This window comes from Humulus lupulus, chromosome X (assembly GCF_963169125.1).
Source record: "Humulus lupulus chromosome X, drHumLupu1.1, whole genome shotgun sequence".
NCBI lineage: Eukaryota > Viridiplantae > Streptophyta > Magnoliopsida > Rosales > Cannabaceae > Humulus > Humulus lupulus.
Window position 1 is genome coordinate 263285286 of NC_084802.1, and position 24570 is coordinate 263309855.

Below are 24570 nucleotides of genomic sequence, written 5' to 3' on the forward strand. Positions count from 1 at the left end.
AGAGGGGACCCCACCCGGATCCCAGACTGCAAAGCCACCAGGCGCTGTCCGTCGTCCACCTTTGTTTTGGAGGCTTCCTCAGTGAAGCGCTGGATGTAGGCCCTCAGTGTCTCCGTGGGGAGCTGCTTGATATTTTCAAGGGCACTGATCTGCATGTCCATCCTCATGGTGGCCATGAACTGCTTGCAAAACGCTGACTGCAGTCCGGACTAGGATTGGATGGATCCCGGCTTAAGTCTTTTCCACCATTCCTCAACGGGACCACTTAGAGTGATCGAGAAACAGAGGCACTTGCCATCGTCACTGACGCGGGCCACTGTCATGAGCCGGTTGTATCGGGACAGATGGTCCCTGGGGTCGGTATTTCCAGTATAGGCGGCGAGGCTTGGCATCTTGAATCTCTTGGGGAGTATAGCGTCTAGGATGTGCCTCGCGCAGGGCTCTTTATCCTCTTCATTGGAGTCGCTATCCGCTCCTTCTTGCTTGCGAACCAAACGGTCCATGACCTTTTTCAATGCAGCCAGCTGCTCCATGAGCTACCTGGCCGTTCCGTCCTCCAGGGGGATTCTTCTGTTCCTCTTGTCGTTGATGTTGTTTCTGAGGTCGCCACCTCGGGGGAGAATCTTCTCCTTACGGGCCCGCTCTTTCCGAGCGTTCAGTCTGTCGCGTAGGTCTATCCGGGACGTATCGTCCCCTGAACTAAGGGCATGTCGTTCCTCGCTGCGCGGCCGCTCCCGACGGTTTTTGTTAACTGAGGCACTTGGGTGCAAAGACCTTTCCCGTTCGTCTCGCCCTGGGGCGTGCCGGGGCTGTGCGTTCCGCGGCCGCATCCCCCGCGGATCGATCGGGTGGCCTCGTCTTGGGACGGGGCGCACCTTCTCTTTCCTAGGGAGCGGCAGGGAACGGGTCCCGACTTTCGTGACGGGGGTGTTCTTTTCTTGGGTCTTTCCACCGGCCTTCTTTTTCTCCCTGTCCGGGTTTCCTGGGGCTGGCTCAGGAAACTGTTCCGGGGGAGGGGCCTGCCTTGCTTCTTTGGGGGCCCCAGCTCGGGCTTGCGGAGCGGGCTGCTGCGCTCCTGGGAGTGGGCCAGTTGTAGGATTGGTTGCCGGACCCTGCGCGGCTATGAACGCCTGCAGGGCTTGGAGGGACTCTTGTATCCGTCGATGCACCTCCACTTGCTCAGCGATCCTGGCCTCCTGGTCTAGGACTTGCTGCCTCAGTCTGGTCATCTCCAGGTCCTGCTGGTTGGGCTCTCCTTCGGGGATCTCGGGATCCGCAGCTTCATCGTGGTACTCCCCCTCATTTTCCTCTTCATAATATTCCTCCTCATTCTCTTCTTCGTATTCTGTCCCACCCTAATGGTCTTGTGACTCGTCATGGTGAGATGTCTGAGGAGGCGCGTTCTCGGGCAGATTCTAAGGAAGATGCTGAGAAGGCAACGGATCTCCATTGCCCTACTCTGGATTGCTAGGGTCGAAGGTTGTGTGTCGTGTGTTCACCATTGTAGTAAAGGCTTGATGTTAGTACTAGCTTTCTTCAGCTCTCAATGAAAGCACCAAAATGTTTACCGAGATTTTTGGAAACCACACTAATGGATATTATATAAGAATAATGATATTGAAAGTAGAAGATTAACACAGGACTTTTACATGGTTGGGGCGTTAATGAGCCTTAGTCCACGAGTCAGTTGTATTAGAGCTTGGAAAGTCTTTTACAATGGAGTTTCTCTCTATGTTTTGACAGAGTAACTGTATATAAGTCGAAAAAAGATCCTTTTTCCAGTGTTCTATCGCCTGTATTTATAAGCTCATAGGAACACTGGGTCTGGGTCGGGTATGACCCGGGCCCATCAGAGATATGGATACTCTTGGCTTCTCTGGTGGAAGCCCAATCTAAAAGATAAAACATACATAGATTCAAGACTAATTAAGGCCCAATAGGGCGGCCCAAGAACTGGGTTTTTCCCGACAAAATGGTGCTTTTGGTCTGGACACTTTGAGTTACGAGGCTGATTCAGGGGACCAAACCAGTCAGAGTACGTGTCAGTGCAGGTCTGGAACAGCGGCGTGCAATCTCGAGGTGACCTTTTCCGTAGGTAAAAAGTGGGGACAACCCCATGCGTCGTGGGGCGGCTATAGGGTCACGGATGCTTTTCCTTACCAACCGGGGACGACCTGATCCGGGTTCATTTACCTTTGTCCCTCTTCGTTTACCACAGGCCTGGACCGTTTACCAGACTCCGGGACCGTTTTACGTATACTTCAATGGGATTCTGGGCTGTTTGTACGTCTCTCGGAAAACTGTCCTGGATCACCATCCCGGACACCGTCCGGGCCCAGAATCACACTAGGGCCGTGCCCCTTGGATATTCCTGTACCAAGCGGGCTTGGCCCGGGCCCACATTTGAACGCCCAGACCATGGGCCTAGACCACCGTCCTGGGCCCACGTCAGGAAATGGGGATAACAGCACTTAAATTAATTAACCTATTACTTCGAATTTATTGAAGATTAGTAGAACAGAGATTTTATCTTCGGTTTTTAAATGCTTTTAACTTTGCTTAGATTAACTTTGGTTATTATATCCGCGAGAACCTATGAATAATAAGCAAAAAAAAAAAACCGAAGTTAAAGAATATTTTTGTAGTTGTGACAGAAGAAGAAAACCCCCTACTGTGCGTGTCAGAAGTGATTTCATGCATGAGCAGAGACTTGGGGGGCAAATGTTGTACCCTAAAAATACAAGCTCAATCGTCTTGTCTAAGGTACAGCTGGAAAGCAATAAATGACAGGTTATTGTACTTTGGAGACATTTAACCAATTCAAGTTTAAACTGCTCAAGGTTGCATCATTAAGTCTAGATAGTGTGAGATCCTATAGGTCATCCCAAAGGCCTGTGAAATGACTTCTAGATTTTCTTAATCAGGTTTCGAGAATCACTTGAGTCAATTGTCCTTCGTGGAGTAGGTGGATTTTAACCACTGATCCACGTAAAATTGCTGGTGTTCTTAATTTACTGTTTACAAAAACCTAATCATCTTTTTTTAGATTTCTTACTCTACTATTGGCAAAAAATTGCGTCAACGGTTATGATAACTCATGATTAGAGAATCGAATCTACGCTGGGAGTTACCGCTTACGATCAGGTGGCAGAGAAGTCATTTACTGCTAAGAGGACAGAGAACAAGATATGGGGAGAGGGTGTCATAAGATGCGATACTAGGAGGATTGTTCTTCCATTTACTGGGTTTAGTATATGTGGTGGCTCCATTTATCCAAAAAGAACTAATGTTGGTATTTTTGGTACCGTTGGGTTAGACAAATGATTTTGGGGTACTCAAACCAACTGTCAGGGTGGATATGAGAATTTGAAAACCTATCCTGAGTGTGCACGATGTAGGCGACAATCTGGTGCCACTCGTGTTTGTTTTCAGTGCAGCGAAAACAAACTTAAAAGACCTTGAGATATGCATGGTGTGAGGTTTGGAACCCTGTTACCTACTAGAGAGTTAGTAATCTCTAGAAGATGGATTAAATCTTTACCAGTGGAGGTGGATAGTAGAGAATTAATTGGAGACTTTGTTGGGTTAAAAAATGAGGACTTTGACATAGTACCGGCTATGGATTGGTTAGCCAAGTATGGGGAAACCATAGATTGTGAAAAGGAAAGAGATGGTAAGTTTGAGTTTGAGGGAGAGGATCCATTTTGATTGTGGGTGCTATAGATGGAGCCTGCATTCTGACGATCTCAGCGTTGAAGGTTGGAGATCTATTATAGATATTGTTGGACCAGAGGAGACCAGATTGAGTTGTGAATTCTGAATGTATTTCCAAAGGATTTATCTGAGTTATTACCACACCAAGAGACCTAGTTTGTTATATAATTGGTTCCTAGAATAGAACCAATATCCATGGAACCTTACCAAATGGCATTAATAGAGTTAAAATAATTGGAGGTTCAGTTACAAGGGCTACTGGATTTGGGGTTTATCAGACCAAGTTTCTCGCCGTGGAATGCACTGGTATTATTTGTGAAGAAGAAAAAAATGGATCGCTGCGGATGTGTATTGCCTTTCAGGAATTAAATAAAGTGATTGTCAATAATAAGTATCCACTGCCAAAGATTGACTACATGTTTAATCAATTGCATGGAAAGACAATGTTCTTAAAGGGTGATTTTCGATCTGGTTATCACCAATTGAGGATAAAAAAAGAAGAGATTTCAAGGATTGTCTACCGCATAAGGTATGGGCATCACGAGATCTTGGTTATGTCTTTTGGACAGACTAATGCCCTAGTAGCATTTATGGATTCGATAAACATGGTGTTTGAGGATTATCTGGATAGGTTTGTGATTGTGTTCATCGATGATATACTGATCAACTCCCAATTAGAGGAAGAACACAAAGAACATCTCCACTTGGTACCATAGAGGCGAAGGGGACATAATGTAACGCCCTACTACCTTAGAGCCGTTACTTAGTGAGTTTAAAACAGAAATCGTGCTTTTGACTGACTCTACGTGGTTTCTAAAACCAAAAGTGTGACTAAACCAGAATTTAAGGCTGTACCCTTTGAAAATGTTTAGTTTCATTGAAAACATTAAGTATCAAACATCTGGGATCCCAAAAATAAGGTTAACAAAATATTTACAACTCAAAAATAGATTTACACCAGGTTAACTATCAAAAGAATAAGTTAATACAACCATATACAAAATGCCCCCAACCAAAGCAGTCGGGCAGGCTGAACATGTACGCGCCGCCCCCACGCTCTCCATACTCATGGCCGGTTGACTGAATCCTTTCTTTTACCTGCCACACCGAGCAACCGTGAGCCGAAGCCCAGCAAGAAAACCCATACAGTATATAATATATGCACAGAATATAGCTGACATATAATCCATTGATAAATAGGAAAACCATCAGACTGATCAAGCACGGCCATGCCGCCCCAGAGGCCTTACCAAAGCCTAGGGTCTCGGTCCTCACCGTAAGGATAACTCATGTATCCATTGGGTCCCACCCTGGCTATAAGCACCCCATGTGCTGAGTGTTACTTCCGGCCCCAAGGCCGTACCCGGCCTTTGCCGCTCTCGGCCTTAGCCGTTCATTTCATTATTATCGCACGCATAATACATTTCGAAATAATCGTTCAAACATATAATAATTCATCCAAGGTCATACATTTCCAAGTAAAACAATCTAGGGCCATGCCCTGTAATAACACTGTGGGCCCATGCCCTGATCCCGGATGTTACGGTTTTCTTACCTTTAAATTCGATAGCTGTGATCACTTGACTCCTTGAGCACGATCCTACTCGAGCCCTAGCGCTTACCTAAGAAAAATCCATAAGTCAAAGTCATTACCAAACCTCAAGTCCAAAACCTAGCCTCGGGACCAATCCCGAGCCCCCGGGAAGTCCTAGATCCCCAAAACAAAGTGGTGGAATCGAGCCCCGAACCCTAGGTCAAAATCCCTTAACAAAAGCCCAAAAATCCCCTTCTATGAACAGTGCAGCGCTACAACGCTCAAAATAGGGCGCTGTAGCGCTACAAGCAGAACCACACCCCCCAGAACAGGGGCTAGCGCTACAGCGCCCACTGCTAGCGCTGTAGCGCTAGTTGCAGCCAGACCAAACCCAAAAATCGCTTCAGCGATTTTCCTTCAACCATTTCAACCCCAAACTTGTCCAAACCTTTTCCAAACCCAAAAACAAACTTATCCACACCTCACACTCACCCCAAGCATCCCAAGAACTCAACCCCAAGCTCAAGCAACCCAAAACTCAAAATCTATCATAATGAACCCAAAAACCAGAAATTCATTCAAACAACAAAGATAAGGTCTTAGAAATCATACCGTGAATGGAAATTCGACCTTGAGTTGAACCCTAGACCTCCTTAGCTTGCTCCTTTACAACCTTGACCTGATTTCCCCAAAAATCCCATCTATTTAGCTCAAATACACAGCTCAAACCAGTCAAGCCCTAAAACTGAAATCCCCAAGAACTTACCTCCAATTTCTGATGTGATCTTGCTAATCCTTGCCAATCCTCAAGTCTAGCTTAGGATCCTTGATGCTCAGCCTACCCTAGCTCTCCACTAAGCTTAACTCCAAGAAAAATGAAGGAAAATGGTTGGGAGAGCCACTAACCGATTCTTTGGAACAAAACCCTTCAGCTTTTCTCTCTTTTCCTTTCTCTTCCTTCTTTCTTTCTTTTCAGCCTTATAACTATTTTTTTTACAAAATCCATTAAGTATAAAGCTCCCTTAAACTTATCTCTAACAAGCCTAAAGACCAAAATGCCCTCCCTAATAATTCTAAACCTTTTTGCTCATAAAGGGACAATTTAGTCATATTACCCAAATTCCCACTAATTCCTCAAGTGTTCCTAATAATTCCCGCTCGCTACCCAATACCTGATTAATCACCAATTATACATTCCTCATCATCAAGATTAACCTCAATATATTTTCCAAATTCTCAATTAAACTCCCCAGGCTTAACCCAAGTCGGGTATAGGTTCCCGCTTTGACTTTTCCGCTAACCCGCTCATTCTAGGATCGTCTCGAGTCATAGATCACAGATATCAACACAGTCATGCCCAAAATGGCCAAATTACAATTATGCTCTTTCTAAGATAATCAGGTCTACATGCATACTAATTCACATAGTCATGCATCTAAAATAATCAAATAGTCATATAACTTGCATTAAATCATAATCATGCATTAAACTCATTAAAGTCACACACAAAATCCCATTATGCCCTCCAGGCACACTACGCAAGGCCCTTAAGCCTTAATAGCAAATTTGGGTCGTTACACATAAATTGCATGTAAAGTTTAAGAAGTGTGAACTCTGACTTCTTTGAGTAATGTTTCTAGGTTACATTGTGAGAAAGAATGGGATTAAGGTTTATCTAGTTAAGATAGAATAAGTAAAAGATTGGCAAAGGCCAAGGAATGCTTTAGAAGTTAGAAGTTTCCTGGGATTGGCCGAATACTATCGACAATTTGTTGAAGGATTCTTGAGGGTTACAACACCCTTGACTGAACTAACACGTAAGAATTTGAGGTTTTTGTGAACTGATAGATATGAACAGAGGCTCCAAGAGTTGAAACAGAGAATGATCATGACACCAGTGCTTAGTCTATTATTTGAGAACGAGAAGTTCGTGGTGTATAGTGATGTGACGTGACAGGGACTAGGACATATCAGGCAAGTTGGGAGGGTTGTAGCTTGCATTTGAGATGACTAAAAGAATATGAACAAAGATATCCTACACATGTCCTTGAGTTGGCAGCAGTGGTATTTTCGCTTAAGGTGTAGCGACACTACTTATATAGGGAGAAGTGTGAGATGTACATTGATATAAGAGTTTAAAGTATCTCCTTACCCAAAAAGATTTGAACACGAGGTAGAGACATTGATTAGAACTAATGCAGGATTATGATTGTGACATCATTTATCATCTAGGAAAACTAACGTGGTGGCGCCGCTCCAAAGTCAAGTGCTCATCATTCCACGCTCCAAATTCATCTTAGAGTAGGGTGCAGCTCCGCTCTCAATCCAAAGGAGGGCGGGCAATAAGTATTTTGTGACCCATCTCAATTCGGTGACTCAACAAGAATGTGTTCACCTTGTTCTGAGTCTTTATTCGAGACTCGATGTGCTCAGCCTCAAAGAAGGCGTCAGGTCCAGCCTCGACCTGCCTTTCCACCACTGCACCAAAGTGGTGAATGGGGGACTCGGAGGTGACCTACTTGTCTTTAGTTTTGTTCTGAGAGGAGGAGCTTGCTACTAACTTCTTCTTCTGAATGGACATAATTTAGTTTGCCTGGTGACAAAGCAGCCTGTTAGAGGCAACCTAGGATATATCCTAGCTTTGATATTAGAAGTAATGGCAACATAGAGTTTTAGATTCAGTATACTCGACCTAAGTTACCTACGAGCTAAATATCCTTACCTGATACTATTGAGTGGGTTCACGCATGATTAGGATTCACACACCAAAACCTCAGGAAACCTTGATACTTCAGGATTCATGTGTCAAACCTAGTACCTCATTGGAAAGTGGTTTAATGCAAAACCACTCTAAATATCATGACCCTTAAGCTACCTAGATCTGAACCTCAAAACCCTCAAATCTTCAAACCCAGATATTCAAACATTCATCTCTCAAACCCAGAAAACCCAAAAACTGATCCCTTTTTTGCGCATTATTCCTAGACGTTGCTAATGCTATCAGTTTTGGCTACATATAAAACCTAAACTATACTCGTACAAGACCGAAAGAAGTAAAAAATACTGGAAAATTTCATAAAGCTTATTGGAAAATAAGAAAATGAAATTGAAACTAGATATTAAAGTACTTATAGTTTGGTTTCTTGGTCGAAAAAGTGAAGAAAGTGAGGGAATAACAAGAAATGCTAGCAAAATTCGAGAGTAAGAGTCTGAAAGTTTCTAGGAAACAAGGGAATGTAGAGTGTTTTGATGAAGAAGAAAGAGGATAGGAAAATGCCGAATAAAAAGGTGGTGGGGCTCAGGTTTGGTTCTCCAATTTATACGTATACTTCAGGAACAAATCTAGGCCACACGATTAGATTAGTTCGAGATCCAAGGGCCTGAGTTAAATATCCCAACTGGCGGCAAAAGGGCGCAGGATAACTCTCACAGTACTCATAGCCCGAACATACACCAATGAAGAGCAGACATGTGTCCCATACTCTAGTAGGTAGGTGGGCATGATTCCCCATAACTGAAGCAGAAAAGCCCCTACTGTGCATGTTAGACATGACGTCATGCATGACCAGGGACTTGGGGGGCAAATGTAGTACCCTAAAAATACGAGTTGAATTACTCAACAAATGGGTGAGAGAATTTAGTGCGTGGATGAACGCTCCACAAAATGGAGAAAATAGCTACACAGATCTAAGTGTAGGAGCTTGGAGTTCCAGGTTGGAAATTATGTGTTTTCCAAGTTTCATGGACAAAAAGGATAAAGTGATTTGGAAAGACAGGGAAGTAAAGCTATAAGTGGTTGAATTCTAGAGACACGGCAAGGTAAAATGAAGCAACTTGGCAATTTAATTCGGATTTGCGGGGATGTATCCCAGAATGTTCGAGGGTGAAATTTCTATTAGGAGGGGATAGTTGTAACGTCCCAAAACTCCTAATAAGATTTAAGTACTTTGCTTAGCGTGTCGGGAGGGCACATGGGGTGATTTTGTATGTTAAATTACAATCTAATTGAGTATGCATTATTATGTGTATTAAATGTGTTTAAAGACCCGTTATTGTTAAAAATGGGCATTTTTCTTAATTTTGACCCGTTGAGGGTGTATTTGCGATTATATGAGTATATGCATCGAGACCACATTATTATGTGGGTATTTATGTGACATTCGGCATGAATGTAGATTATGAAGAAACAGTGCTAATCGGCACAACAACTATATCTTTGGCAATCATATTCAACATAGGATATTTGTGTCTTGTTACTTTCCAATAATTACATATATCAAATAACTCACCAGTCCTAGTTATCAATTTCTCTTCCAAATAGTGTTCTAAATCTAACGTCACATTCTCTACACCATATGCAACTCTAACATATGTGTAACAGTTAGATAGATCATCCATTTGTGTTGGAGAAGATGCTGATACACCATCCATTTGTTGACATCTTTCTCTGAGATTAGGAAACTTAGAACTGTACTCTTCCAGTAGCTCATAAAAAAGCTTGCAAACCTTCTCAATTTCAATCTCATATTGATCATTTCCATAAATGGTAGGTGTTAACCGAGATTTTCGGTAACTCTATTAATGAATATTATTTAAGGGTAATTGTAGTGAAAGCAGAAGATTAACACGGGGTTTTTACGTGGTTGGGGCGTTAACTAGCCTTAGTCCACGAGCCTATAGTATTAGAGCTTGAAAAACCTTTTACAATGGAGTTTTTCTCTGTATTTTGACAGAGTTACTGTATCTTAGTCGAAAAGAGATCCCCCCCCCCCCCCCATAGTGTTCTATAGCCTGAATTTATAGGCTTATGGGAACACCGGGTTTGGGACGGGTATGACCCGGGCCCATCAGAGATACGGATATTCTTGGCCTTTCTAGTGGAAGCCCAATACAAAAGATACAACATACATGAATTCCAAACCAGCCAAGGCCCAATAAGTTGACTCAAGAGCTATATATTGCCCGACAAAATGACGCTTTTGGTCTGGACATTTCGAGTTACAAGGCAGATTCAGGAGACAAGACCAGTAAGAGTACTTGGCAGCGCAGACCTGAAATGACGGCGTGCAATCCTGAGGTGGCCTTTTCTGCAGGTGAAAAGTGGGGACAATGCCCACGCGAAGTGGGGCGGCTTTAGGATCTCGGACGCCTGACCCCTTTAACTGGGGATGAGGGGACTCGGGTTCATTTACCTTTATCCCTCTTCATTTACCACAGGCCCGGACCATACCAGGGTCCGGGACCAGGACGCGTATGACGTGGGGGGTCCGAATGATCTGCACATCACCCGGACGACTGTCCCGGAGGACGGAACCCGGAGGGCCATGTCGGACCCCTCCAATGGGCCCAGACATGCACCCCCGGCCCATACCCCTCCTCTCGGACATTTCCATACCAAGAGGACCTGGGCCGGGCCTGCATGCCTACATAGCCCCTTACAAGGGGCCCGGGCGAAGGTCCCAAGTCCATGTAGGAAATGGGGATAACATTTACCCCCCAAGCCTTCGCCTAGGCTTGCCAGGAGGAGGGTTGTATCGTTCCCAGGGTGCTCGCATGGTTGCCTTCCTAGTTCCTGCCCGGGATAGCGGGTCCGTGACAGCGGGCCGTGGTACTGGCCGTATGCTTGGCCCGAACCGTTTACCAATATTCGAGGACGTTTACCTTTGTCCCGCTTCGTGGCAAGGATACACGTGTCGCCAGGCGATTGCTGCACAGGTCTTGAAAGGTTGCCTAGCCCTCCCAAGGGTCGCTAGGTCTAGGCTAGTGTGTCAGCGCGCGTCACGAAGCGTCCCATCCGCACAGGGGTCCATCATTAATGTCCCTGGGAGGAGGTGGACTGTAGGATGGGGCGACCTTTGGCATCCGCACCTTCTGGGCAGTTAGATCTGAGATGGCAAGGATCCAACCTAAAAGGACTCATAAATGTCCTTGCGCGACTCCTGACCATCCGATGAAGAGACGCCTGTCCGTTGGATCGGAGGTCAGGACTTGGGGCCATTATAAAAACCCCACGAAGGCCAATTTGGCACTTTTACACCTTCGAACCAGTTTAAGAACTGATAAGCTTTGCTCGAGCTTCGCATGTTCGACATCGCCGACGGCATATATCACCTTCTGGTGACTCTGCGCCGCTGCCTGTTCCCGAGAACCCCAGCTTCTACCCTTCTACCTGAAGACGCGTCTCAGGCCTGTCCTGTCGACGAACTGCTAAACCGGCTACACCACTTCAAGAACGAGGTTCTGCCGTCCTTACAGTCGGACAACCACCATCTTCTACGGCCGACAACTCACAGTAAGTCCTCCTGACTCTCTTGACGACTTTGTGAACTTATGATGTTCTTTTAATGTGTGAATTTAGGCTTTATATTTAGGAGTTGTTAGGAAGGCCGCCTGGTTCGGGTTGCTCGGTATCCGGACGCTCCCCGGACAGAGGGCGGGTCTTAGTAGTTTCCTTCTTTTCCGATCGGGGTCCCGTGGCTCTTCGGAGTCCTGGACCAGATCCGAAGGGGCTCCAAGCAGTCCTTAGGAGACCCCCCGTACCTTGACCGACTTTCTTGGGTTTAGGTACTGAATGCTTGGCTTGCTTTCTTTGTTCCCAGATCGTCAGCTATGGCAACGGGCATTACGCTATATTCTGAAGAAGAGGTCAATAGGGCCCCTGTCGTCGTTTCTGGATCCCGGACGCCCAAGGGCAACAGGTGGGAAATGGACGTGACGCCCAACCTGTTTCGGAACTACCAGATGATGCTTCTCCTAGAGCAGCGTCTGGGCATCGAATTGACTCCTGAACTCTTTCACAACCGCATGGCCAGGATCGAGGAGCGGGCGCATACGTCCGTGGAAGGATTCGGGGCCTGGAGCGCCGGTCACATCAGCGTGGGAGCTATGCTTCCGCTTCACGACTATTTCGTGTGATTCTTGACGTACGTGGGAATTGCGCCGTTCCAACTTCTGCCTCAAGCGAACCGGCTACTTGCTGGATGGCGGGTGTTTTGCATCGCGAAGGAGGTCGCGGAGCCTACCCCTGCAGAGATCCTGTACTTCTAAAAGCTGGAGCCGCAGGTCAACATCAAAGACAAGACCCTGGACGGCTTTTATAGACTGAAGCCACGGAGTGGCTACCCCGCTTCTACCAGCTCCTGGAGGCATCCCCCGGACGTCAGGCATTATTGGTTCCTGACGTCCGGGTTCCTTGTGGACAAGAACCCCACACTGCTGCTGGACTTCCAGCGAGTGGGTAAGTATTTTCCTGGTCCTCTCTTTCATTCCTTATCCTTTTTAGTCGTCTCTTATCATATCTTCCGGGTGGCAGGGCCTTTCGCTCAAACTCCCCTCACCGAGTTCATCATGGAAAGGAGGAGGTTTTATTCCGAGTTGAGCGCGGAGGATCTGGACGTGGGTGGCTACGTCACAAACGACAATCTCCGACTGGTCGGGATGCTCGCGGCCACCCAGACCATTGTTATCCCGAACCTTTGGGGCATCCCCTGCGAAAAGAACGTAGACGTCCGGGAGCAGTTGGCCCTGGACCACACTGCTAGTGTGGAAAGAGTGGCGAGAGCCGACGCGGCCCGGCGCAAGAAGGACCAGGCCTCGACAGAGGAGGCCACCTCAGAGGAGCTGGAGGAGCTCTTCGAAGATGCCCTACCAAACATTGGGACTACCGGGGCTAGCGTATCGGGGTGAGGTAGCTCCCCTTTAATCTTAACTTATGCCCCTCGAGTCGGGGACATAGCTAGGGATAGGCTAGTACCCCCAGGCCCCATGTTCGGGGCCGATGGGGAGATGAGACCTTCAAGTCCCGTCCCTGTAGGCTCGGAGGTCCTCATGTTCTTATTCGGGTTCCTCCAGTATGGGGGCTTCCTGAACCCGGACGACATAGGGGATCGGGTCCATTCATTTGCTTTAGAGGAATTGAGTCACGTCCGGGGCATAGATGAGGGTTCGTCCCGGGTCATTTCTAACTTTGATTTGCGTGTTTTTGTATGATTGGTTCGTCGGCCTAACTCCATTTTCTGTACTTTTGCAGGGGATTCCGATATGTCAACCCCTGCCAGCGAAATGAGGCGGCTCATCAAGGACAGGGCGGCCAGGAAGAACAACGAGGTGACGGGCCCGGAGCCCAACCTTACCAAGGAACTGTCCGGGACGGAGCTCTGTCCCGGTGAGGGAGTCCTGGTTGCGGTCCCCCTCCAGGCCGTGGAGCCTGCTGCAATCTCCGCCTCCGCCCAGCCCCCCGTGATTGACTTGAAGGCGGGCGCGGCGGTCAGCCGGAGCTCGGGGAAGAGGGGCCCGGATGTTGGCGCCGTAGAGGGTAACACCGGGAAGAGGCCCCAGACGAGGAGAACTGGCTCGGCTAAAGAGTCTCATGGTGAGAGTCGGCTGGCCGCGAAGGAAATCCCTGCACTGCCTGTTCTCCCCATACGCCCGACTCTTCTCGAGGAGGGGGAGTCAGCTTTGCGGGATGAGCAGTCCCGGCTGATCAACCGGACCTGGGAAGACGGTCGGTGCTGGAGGGACGAAACTTACAGAGCCCTGACGATCTATCGTCAAGTTGAATTCGCGGAGCATCCTGCCGAGTTCAGCGCTCCTCAGCTGATCGTGGATCGACCAGCCGCCGAAGCGGGCTTCCGCCCTAAACTCGGACAGGACACGGCCCCCCTGGCGGCTGACCTGCTAGACCAGGTTGGGAACACCATGTCCAACCTCCAGCTCAAGAGGTATGCCACGATAGCCAACCCGGACGTACTGTTCATCTCCCAGGCTCTTCGCCACCAAGCCACCGTGGTAACTTTATTTTTTCTTACATCCATTCTCTTATTTGTTGATGAGGATTTTATTTTCTAACTTTTCTTTGCTCCAGGTTGACCTGTTGTCCCATCAGAGTGCCGATCTGGTGGCCGAGCTGGCCATGAAGATGGAGACGGCTAAGCTGGAGTTGGAGGCGGCCGTGAATCAGAGGGAGGCCGCCAAGGAGGCTCTTAGCCGGGAGGTGTCCCGTGCCCAGACAGAGCGCCAGGAGCTCGACCGCGCCAAGGTCGGGTTGGAAGAGGAGTTGTCCCAGAAATCAAAGGAGGCCGATGAGCGGGTGAAACTTTTGGAGACGGTCGCGACTCAATCTGTCTTGGATAAGGAGGAGATCCAGGCCTTGAAGGTCCGGGTCTGCGAACTGGGCGACTCTCTCCTTCAGGAGAAGGCGGCGCACGAAACAACCCGCCGCGAAAAGGAGGAGGCCGAGGGCCTGTTGGATTTCACTTTTGATGAGGCCATCTACATGGCCTGGTGCAAGGACAAGAGTATGAACCTCCTTGTCTTCCCTGATCCGGAGTTGAAGCGGGCCGAGTTCGAGGCCAAGGAGAAGGAGGACGCGGACCTCCGAGCGAACGAGTTGTAGGCTCGAATCCCGGCCTTGTAATTTTATTAGTATTTTTGGCTTGTAATTAAATTTAAAACACTGCAACCTTCTCTGGTTTTTATGTAGGCTTCCTTTCGTTGTTTCGAGTAGAAATTTCATTATGTTGCCACGATTAATTGATTGTGAGGGTTTAGTTCCGGTTCCAACGGCCAAGACTAGACCCAACGATTTCACTCACCGAGTTTCTAATCCCGGCACCAAGTCCAGGGTCATCGGGGCTTAGTTTAACTTGGAGCTTTGTTCTCCTTTTATCAGTTTTAGGCCATGGCTTTGCCCTGGGGCAAACCGGATGCTTCTATCTCCTGGAGCCTCGGGGTGGGACCGGCCTCCGGCCCGGTCCTTCGTTTTATACCCCCAGACGTCGTTCGTCTGGGGTGGGCCGGCCTTCTGCCTGGTCCTCTTTATTTTATACCCCCGGATGTCGTTCGTCCGGGGTGGGACCGGCCTTGGGGTCGGTCCTCTTTGTTTTATACCCCCGGACATTGTTTGTCTGGGGTGGGACCGGCCTTGGGCTCGGTCCTCTTTATTTTATACCCCTGGACGTCGTTCGTCTGGGACGGGACCGGCCTTGGGCTCGGTCCTCTTTGTTTTATACCCCCGGATGTCGTTCGTCCGGGGTGGGACCGGCCTTGGGCTCGGTCCTCTTTATTTTATACCCCTGGACATCGTTCGTCCGGGGTGGGACCGGCCTTCGGCTCGGTCCTCTTTCTTTTATACCCCCAGATGTCGTTCGTCCGGGGTGGGACCGGCCTTCGACTCGGTCCTCTTTGTTTTATACCCCCGGACATTGTTCATCCGGGGTGGGACCGGCCTTCGACTCGGTCCTCTTTGTTTTATACCCCTGGACATCTTTCGTCCGGGGTGGGACCGGCCTTGGGCTCGGTCCTCTTTATTTTATACCCCTGGATGTCGTTCGTCCGGGGTGGGACCGGCCTTGGGCCCGGTCCTCTTTATTTTCTACCCCCGGACATAGTTCGTTCGGGGTGGGACCGTGGGGTTTGCGTTACCCGGACCTTGGTGGTCCGAGCCGGGACTAGCCTAAGCTTGCGCCCCGCCAGGTGACTGCTTACACCTGGGATACCCCCCGCAAGTGAGCGGAGACGAGTCTGGGGTCACTTGAGAAAGATTAGCATAGTTTCACAATATTTCTTTATGACGTTTTGCACACCCCATTTTCATTGTTTGAAAAATGTTCTCCCTGAGGCGTACAATGTGTACAACAGAAATATTAAACTGGGAAACGCTCTCTGACTACTGATAGTATTTACGGAGATGCTCCGCATTCCAGGCTCGCGGGACTCCCGAGCCATCGAGCCGCTTTAAGCGGTATGTTCCGAGGCACACCTCGTGTTGAATCTCATATGGCCCCTCCCAATTTGGGCCCAGAATCCCCACTCCCGGATCTTGAGTAGCAGGGAAGACTCTACGCAAGACCAAGTCGCCCGTTCCAAACTTACGGCTCTTGACTTTGGAGTTAAAGTGCCGTGCGATCTTGCCTTGGTACATCTTCAGCTGCACCTGCGACTCTTCCCGGATCTCTTCGATGAGATCTAGTGATTCTTGGAGTAAGGCGTGGTTCTGGGCAGGATCTTACGTGTCACGTTGGTGGGACGAGACAGTCGTTTTGATTGGGATGACGGCTTCGCATCCATAGACCATAGAGTAGGGGGTGTGTCCGGTTGACGTCCTCTCGGTCGTCCGGTAAGCCCATAGTACGCGGGGTAGTTCCTCGGGCCATTTGCTCTTACAGGCCTGGAGTTTTTTCTTTAGTGTCCCCTTCAAGATTTTGTTCACGGCTTCTGCCGGCTCGTTTGCCTGGGGCCTGGCAACCGCGGAGAAGCTCTTCACTATACCGTGCCTTTCGCAAAAATCCGTGAAGTGGGCGCTATCGAACTGCTTCCCGTTGTTGGACACGATTTTGTAGGGGAGGCCATACCGACACACTATGTTATTGATGATGAAATCTAAGGCCTTTTTGGAAGTGATTGTGTTCATGGGTTCCGCCTCAACCCACTTCGTGTAATAGTCCACGGCCACGATGGCATACTTTACCCCTCCTTTCCCGGTTGGGAGAGATCCGACGAGATCGATCCCCCACACTGCGAAGGGCTAGGGGCTATTCATCAAGGTTATCTCTGTCGGGGGGGCTCGTGGGACCTTCACATACCTCTGGCACTGTTCGCACTTGCGGACGTAGTCAATACAGTCTTTCTTCATGGTTGGCCAGAAATACCCCTGGCGTAGGATCTTCTTGGATAGGCTGGGCCCGACAGTGTGATCTCCGCAAAAACCTTCGTGCACTTCATGCATGATGGCACTCAGCTCAGTCCCGGACACAAACCTAAGGTAAGGCATGGACAAACCCCGACGATAGAGTTTTCCGTCCATCATGACATATCGGTGGACTTGGTACTGGAGTTTCCTTGCTGCGGCCCGGTCGTTTGGAACTTCCTCGGCGAACAGGTAGCCGATGAGCGGTCCCATCCAAGAAGTGGAGTGATCGATGGTGTGGACCGCGGGGGTCCCGATGCTTGGGACGGGGAGATGGTTGACGGGGACCAGTCCGGCTAGCTCTGCCTCGGCGTCGGTGGCCAGTTTCGCTAGTGTATCTACGAAGACATTTTGCTTCCGGGGGATCTGGCGGATGGAATGTGTGGTGAATGCCTGTAGCATTTCCCTCGTTTGAGTTACGTAGGCTGCAATTCTCTCTCCTTTAGTCTGATATTCCCCTGAGATTTGTCTGAAAACTAGCTGGGAATCGCTGTAGATTTCCAGGTTCGCTGCCCCTACCTCCCGGGCCAAACGCAGCCCGGCTAGGACAGCTTCATGCTTCGCTCGTTATTTGATGCCTTGAATTGGAAATGGAGGGCATTTTGTAACTGGTGCCCCTGCGGTGATACCAAAATGATCCCGGCCCCGGCCCCGTTCTCATTCGAGGCTCCGTCCACAAAGACCTTCCATACGGGCGCCGCGGGGGTTTCGGGAATATTGTCTTCCAGAGGCACCCCTGAACACTCAATGATGAAATCGGCCAGGGCCTATCCCTTGATGGACGCCCTAGGGACGTAGGATATATTGAACTGGCTCAGCTCCATGGCCTACTTCAGGAGTCTTCCCGATGACTCGGGCTTTTGTAACACCTGCCGCATGGGATGGTTGGTGAGGACCTTTATGGCGTGGGCCTGAAAGTAAGGTCGAAGCTTTCGGGATGCCATCAGCAGGCAGAAAGTCAGCTTTTCGATCAATGGGTACCGAGACTCAGCGTCCAGCAATCGATTGCTCACATAGTACACCGGAAGTTGTGCCCTTTCTTCTTCTCGTACCAACGCGGCGCTGATCGCGTGCTCAGTCACGGCCAGGTATAGATACAGGGGCTCCCTTCTACTGGTTTTGCCAGGATTGGGGCTTGGGCCAAGTGCTCTTTCAGCTTACAAAAGGCCTCTTCGCATTCGGTTGACCATTCGAAACGCTGGCTTCCCCGAAGGACGTTGAAGAATGGGACGCATTTGTCCGTGGCTTTGGAAACGAAGCGGCTCAAGGCGGCTATTCTCCCCGTCAGGCTTTGTACATCCTTGTGCTTCCAGGGAGAGGCCATGTCAATCAGTGCCTTGATCTTATCTGGATTGGCTTCTATTCCCCGAAAACTCACTATGAAGCCCAAGAACTTCCCGGAGGCCACGCCGAAAGTGCACTTTTTGGGATTCAGCTTCATCCCATACTTCCGGATGACTGCGAAAGCCTCAGCCAGGTCATCCGAATGGTTTCGGAATGTCTTGGACTTGACCAGCATATCATTGATGTATACCTCCATGTTTCGCCCGAAACATTCGATTGACGAGCCTTTGGAAGTTGCTCCAGCATTCTTCAGCCCGAAAGGCATGACTATGTAGCAGTAGATTCCCTTGTCGGTTTGGAAACTGGTGTGCTCCTGATCTGCCACGTGCATAGAGATCTGATTGTAGCCGGAGTAAGCGTCCATGAAGCTCAAGATCTTGTACCCGGACGTAGCATCCACCATTTGGTCGATCCGGGGGAGCGGGAAACAGTCCTTCGGACAGGCTTTGTTGAGGTCCGTGAAGTTGATGCATATTCTCCACGTCCCATTCGGTTTTGGCACCAAGACGGGATTGGCCAGCCACACGGGGTACACAGCCTCGCGTATGAAGTTGATGGAAGATAGCTTCTCAACCTCCAGCTTAAGGGCCTTAGCCCTCTCCGTCCCCAAAGGCCTGCGTTTCTGGCGGACCGAGGTCGCGTTTGGGTCAATACTTAGCGCGTGGCAAATGATATTGCGGTCGATCCCCATCATGTCTGAGTGGGACAAAGCCAGGATATCCTGGTTTCCCTTAACTTGGGCGATGATGGCGACCCGGACGTCTGCCGACAGACATTTCCTGACTTGGATGATCCGGGTCGGATCGGTTTTGCTGATACCTCTTCTATCTCATCCATTGGCTCCAGGACGCGGTCGTCCCCTATTCGTGGGTCCAGGTCATCCTCGTCCTGGACCAGGCTCTCAGCAGGCGGGAGGGGAATTGGTTCGACGAAGTCCTCAACGGGCTCTTCCTGGATCATGTATATGGGCCGGGCTGACACATGGTAGTACTTCCGAGCGCTCTTCTGGTCTCCCCGGACAATCCCTACCCCTCCGCTGTCGCATGGGAACTTCATGCAAAGATGGCGGATGGAGGTGATGGCTCCGAACTCGACCGATGCGGACCGACCAAAGACGACGTTGTAAGTGGTGGGGCAGTCCACCACTACAAAGGTGCAGAACTTGAACGAGTGCTGCAATTCGCTTCCCAGCGTAACTGGCAGCTGGATCTTTCCCATGGGGAGAAGTGCATCTCCGTTGAAGCTGTAAATCTGGGTCAGGCACGATGCCAGATCCGCTTCGGTCAAGCCAATGGCGGTGAAGGTGGGCTTGAACAACAGGTTGACGGAGCTCCCGTCGTCCACCAACACGTGGGACACCAACTTATTGGTGATTTGGACATCGATGACTAGCGGGTCGTGGTGCGGAAAGTGGACATTGTGGGCGTCGTCCTCCGTGAAGGTGATGGGGAGGTCCATCAACTTAGGGTGCTAAGCCGGAGACTGGACAAGGGCGCACACCTCCTGGTCGTGGTCTAGCTCGCTTAGGTAGCGCTTTTGGTCATTCCTGGATGCCCCCCCCAGGTGAGGTCCGCTCGAGATGGTCGCCACATGTCCGTCAACTCGAGGGGGTGCTGCCCCAGAGGGGTAAGGCATTCCGGGGCCGGGAACTTGCGCGACGGGGGCCCCCTGAGGGGCCGGTGCCAGGGGTCCCTGTCCATACCCTCCCTGGGGGGGGGGGTATGCTCGAGTCGTTCCCGGGGCTGCGGGTTGTCCGGGGCTTGCTGACAGGCCCGAGACTCCCACGGGCATCCTTACCCACTGGTGGAGGTGCCCCAGCTTGATGAGATTTTCAATCTCATCCTTGAGCTGCCGGCATTCATCAGTGGTGTGGCCCACATCCTTGTGATAGGCGCACCTTTTGCTGGTGTCTCTCGGATTCCTTCCCCCTTTGAACATGGGGCTAGGCTTCCGGTAGTGAACTGCCCTCTCCGTTGCCAGATAGATGTTCTCCCTGGTGTCCACCAGGTTGGTGTATTCTGAATATTGGGGCTCATAGCCCCTCTTCCCTTTCTTGATTGGCTCGTGCCGGTTCTGGCCTTTGCCCGATCGCTTCCCCCGGGAGGGGTTCACGCTTGCCTCGGTCACTCCTGTTTGTGATTGCTGGGCCCCAACAGGGGCCATGCTTTGCCCTGCCGGCGCGACGCCATAACCGGAGAAGTGGGTGGACTGGGCCGGGGCGTACCCTGAAGTGGCAGAACCGTACACCGTAGGGGTGTAGCTGACTCCGGGCGCGACGGTCGGTCCCGGGGCAACGGGGGGTGCAGTGTAGGACTGCGCCGGGAACTGTCCCCCATATCTCGGGAACGTCTGGGGGACGGGATGAGGAGCCGGGGGCCACCCGAAGGCCTGGATCTGGGCTTCATCCTAGTTGATGAATCCTTGGGCCCTCTTGATGAACTATTCCAGGGTAGCAGCCTTGCTACGCTGCATGTCATCCCATAGGGGGGACCCGGCCCAGATTCTGGACTGTAGTGCCACCAGGCGCTGTCCGTCGTCTACTTTCGTCTTGGAGGCTTCTTTAGTAAAGCGCTGGATGTAGGCCCTCAGTGTCTCCGCGGGGAGCTGCTTGATATTTGCGAGAGCGCTGATCTGCATATCCGTCCTCATGGTGGCCACGAACTGCTTGCGAAACGCGGACTGCAGCCCGGACCAGGATTGGATGGATCCAGACTTAAGTCTTTTCCACCACTCTTCGGCGGGACCGCCCAAAGTGATCGAGAAGCAGAGGCACTTGCCGTCGTTGCTGACATGGGCCACCGTCATGAGCCAGTTGTATCAGGACAGATGGTCCTGGGGGTCAGTGTTCCCAGTATAGGCGGTGAGGCTTGGCATCTTGAACCCCTTGGGGAGTATGGCGTCCAGGATGTGTCTTGCGCAGGGCTCTTTATCCTCTTCGTTAGAGTCGGTATCCCCGCCTTCTTGCTTGCGGACCAGGCGATCCGTGACCTTTTTCAACGCGGCCATCTGCTCCATGAGCAGCCTGGCCGTGCCATCTTCTAGGGGGATTCTCTCGTTCCTCCCGTCGTTGAGGTTGTTCCTGAGGTCGCCATCTCGGGGGAGGATCTTTTCCTTGTGGGCCCGCCCCTTCCGAGCGTTCGGTCCATCGCGTAAGTCTATCTGGGAAGTGTCGTCCCCTGAACTGAGAGCATGACATTCCTCGCGGCGAGGCCACTCTCGACGGTTCTTGTTAACCGAGGCACTTGGGTGCAAAGGTCCCTCCCGCCCGTCTCGCCCTGGGGCGTGCCGGGGCTGTACGTTCTGCGGCCGCGTCCCCTGCGGATCGATCGGGTGGCCTCGTCCTGGGATGGGGTGCACCTTCTCTTTCCTAGGGAGAGGCTGGGGACGGCCCCCAGCTTTTGTGACGGGTGTCTTTTCTCGGGTCTTTCCACCGACCTTCTTTCTCTCCCTGTTCGGGTTTCCCGGAGCTGGCTCGGGAAAAGGGTCTGGGGGAGGGGCTGGGCTGGCTCCTTCGGGGACCCTGGCTCGCTCTTGCGGAGCAGGTTGCTGCGCTTCTGGAAGTGGGCCAGTTGTGGGATTGGCTGCCGGACCCCGCGCGGTTAAGAGTGCCTGCAGGGCTTGGAGAGACTCTTGCATCCGTCGATGCGCCTCCGCTTGCTCAGCGATCCTGGCTTCCTGATCCAGGACTTGCTGCCTCAGTCTGGTCACCTCCGAGTCTTGCTGTTCGGGCTCTCCTTCGGGGGTCTCGGGATCTGCAGCTTCATCGTGGTACTCCCCCTCATTTTCCTCTTCATAATATTCCTCCTCGTTCTCCTCTTCGTATTCTGTCCCACCCTCGTAGTCTTGTGACTCGTCATGGTGAGATGTTTGAGGAGGTGCGTTCTCGGGCAGACCCTGAGGAAGATGTTGTGAAGGCAGCGGGTCTCTGCTGCCCTGCTCTGGATTGCTAGGGTCGAAGGTTGTCTGTCGTGTGTTCACCATTGTAGTAAAGGCTTGACGTTAGCACTAGCCTCCTTCAGCTCTCAATGAAAGCACCAAACTGTTAACCGAGATTTTCGGTAACTCTATTAATGAATATTATTTAAGGGTAATTGTAGTGAAAGCAGAAGATTAACACAGGGTTTTTACGTGGTTGGGGCGTTAACTAGCCTTAGTCCACGAGCCTATAGTATTAGAGCTTGAAAAACCTTTTACAATGGAGTTTTTCTCTGTATTTTGACAGAGTTACTGTATCTTAGTCGAAAAGAGATCCCCACCCCCCCCCCCCCCATAGTGTTCTATAGCATGTATTTATAGGCTTATGGGAACACCGGGGTTCGGGCCGGGTATGACCCGGGCCCATCAGAGATACGGATATTCTTGGCCTTTCTAGTGGAAGCCCAATACAAAAGATACAACATACATGAATTCCAGACCAGCCAAGGCCCAATAAGTTGACTCAAGAGCTATATCTTGCCCGACAAAATGGTGCTTTTGGTCTGGACACTTCGAGTTACGAGGCAGATTCAGGAGACAAGACCAGTAAGAGTACTTGGCAGCGCAGACCTGAAACGATGGCGTGCAATCCCGAGGTGGCCTTTTCTGCAGGTGAAAAGTGGGGACAACGCCCACGCGGAGTGGGGCGGCTTCAGGATCTCGGATGCTTGACCCCTCTAACCGGGGATGAGGGGATCCGGGTTCATTTACCTTTATCCCTCTTCATTTACCACAGGCCCGAACCGTACCAGGGTCCGGGACCAGGACGCGTATGACGTGGGGGGTCCGAATGATCTGCACATCACCCGGACGACCGTCTCGGAGGACGGAACCCGGAGGGCCATGCTGGACCCCTCCAATGGGCCCAGACATGCACCCCCGGCCCATACCCCTCCTCTCGGACATTTCTGTACCAAGAGGACCTGGGCCGGGCCCGCATGCCTACACAGCCCCTTACAAGGGGCCCGGGCGAAGGTCCCGAGTCCATGCAGGAAATGGGGATAACAGTAGGAAAATAATATTCAATCAACATAAACTTATATCTTGGATCCAAAACAACTACCACAGTCATAAGGCCATGAATCTCTTCCCAATACTTTTGAAACTTAAGCATCATTTGAGTTTCCATGTCCCTAATAAAGGGCTCATCTGCTATCATCTATGCTTTAATTCTCATTTTAATTTGACACATCTTTGGGAAAAAAGATTAGCTGTAGGATACTTGGTTCCAGAAAACAACTCTGTCACCTCATGAAACACTTCCAGCTTGTCACACAATTTTTGAGGTCTAATCCAATCATCTTCTGATGGCGCATATCTAACATACCTTGAATCAAGTAGCGTTAATCATTCAAATACTCTATTGTACAATAAAGCTATGTTGAAGATCAAGTATGTTGAGTTCCACCTTGTTTGATAATCAAGTAACAACTTTTTAGTACATGTCACTTCAAGAGAACGAGTAGTGTCCTCAAATTTATCATACCTCTTTGGTGTGCCCAACCTATTAGCAACACTTTCTCGAATTTTGTCAATGTTATCACCAATAATAGACAAACCATTCTTGGCAATAAGATTCAAAATATGTGCACACCAACACATGTGAAGTAGCTTTCCTTTTAAAATGAAATAACTAGAATTAAATTTTTCCTTCAAAAGTTGAATCATTGCATCGTTAGCAGTACAATTATCCACAGCCACTATACTAATCTTGTCTTCAATATTCGATTCAGACAGACACGAACTCGGTGTATCAGTAAGTGTTACAACATCATGTGGGCATGGTACATACTTAAAACTTGTAATCCGACTATGAAATTTCCAAGAGTAATCTATGAAATGAGTTGTCATAGTCATATATCCCTTCTTTTGATGATTGGCAGTCCACATATCAGTGGTTATAGCTATTCTACTTCTATTTTTCTCCAAAATTTGGCTACATTTTTCTTTCTCAACCTTGTACATTTTCAAAATATCAGACCTAATTTTATTCCTTGACACCAATTTAAACATAGGGCCAATAGTATTTAAATAGTATATAAAACAACTATGCTCGACCATCGATAAAGGGTATTCATGTAGAATGATCATTTGAGCTAACTTTTTTCTCCCTAGTTTAGGATCAAAATTGTAAGTTGTGACTGAAGGACTTGCATTAGGAATATGATTCATGGCAAGTTGTTCCTTTATTATTGGACATATTTTAGCATGATCAAGTAAATTTTTAGTCCCATTGCTAATCTCTCCCCCTAATTTCCTCCCACAATGGTTACAAACTGCCTTCATTTTACAATCAATTTTTTGCAATGTAAAATGA

At 49.6% G+C, this 24570-nt stretch overlaps 1 protein-coding gene across 1 annotated transcript; it reads right to left on the reverse strand.

The window, feature by feature from the left end:
• Positions 1-9424: 9424 nt before the first annotated feature.
• On the reverse strand, positions 9425-24218 carry LOC133806944 (zinc finger BED domain-containing protein RICESLEEPER 2-like). The gene is made up of 3 exons (XM_062245038.1): positions 23662-24218; positions 23502-23571; positions 9425-9823 (listed from the first exon to the last, which is right to left on the reverse strand). Exons 1-3 carry the CDS (start codon positions 24216-24218, stop codon positions 9425-9427), a joined length of 1026 nt encoding a protein of 341 aa, XP_062101022.1.
• Positions 24219-24570: the final 352 nt, after the last annotated feature.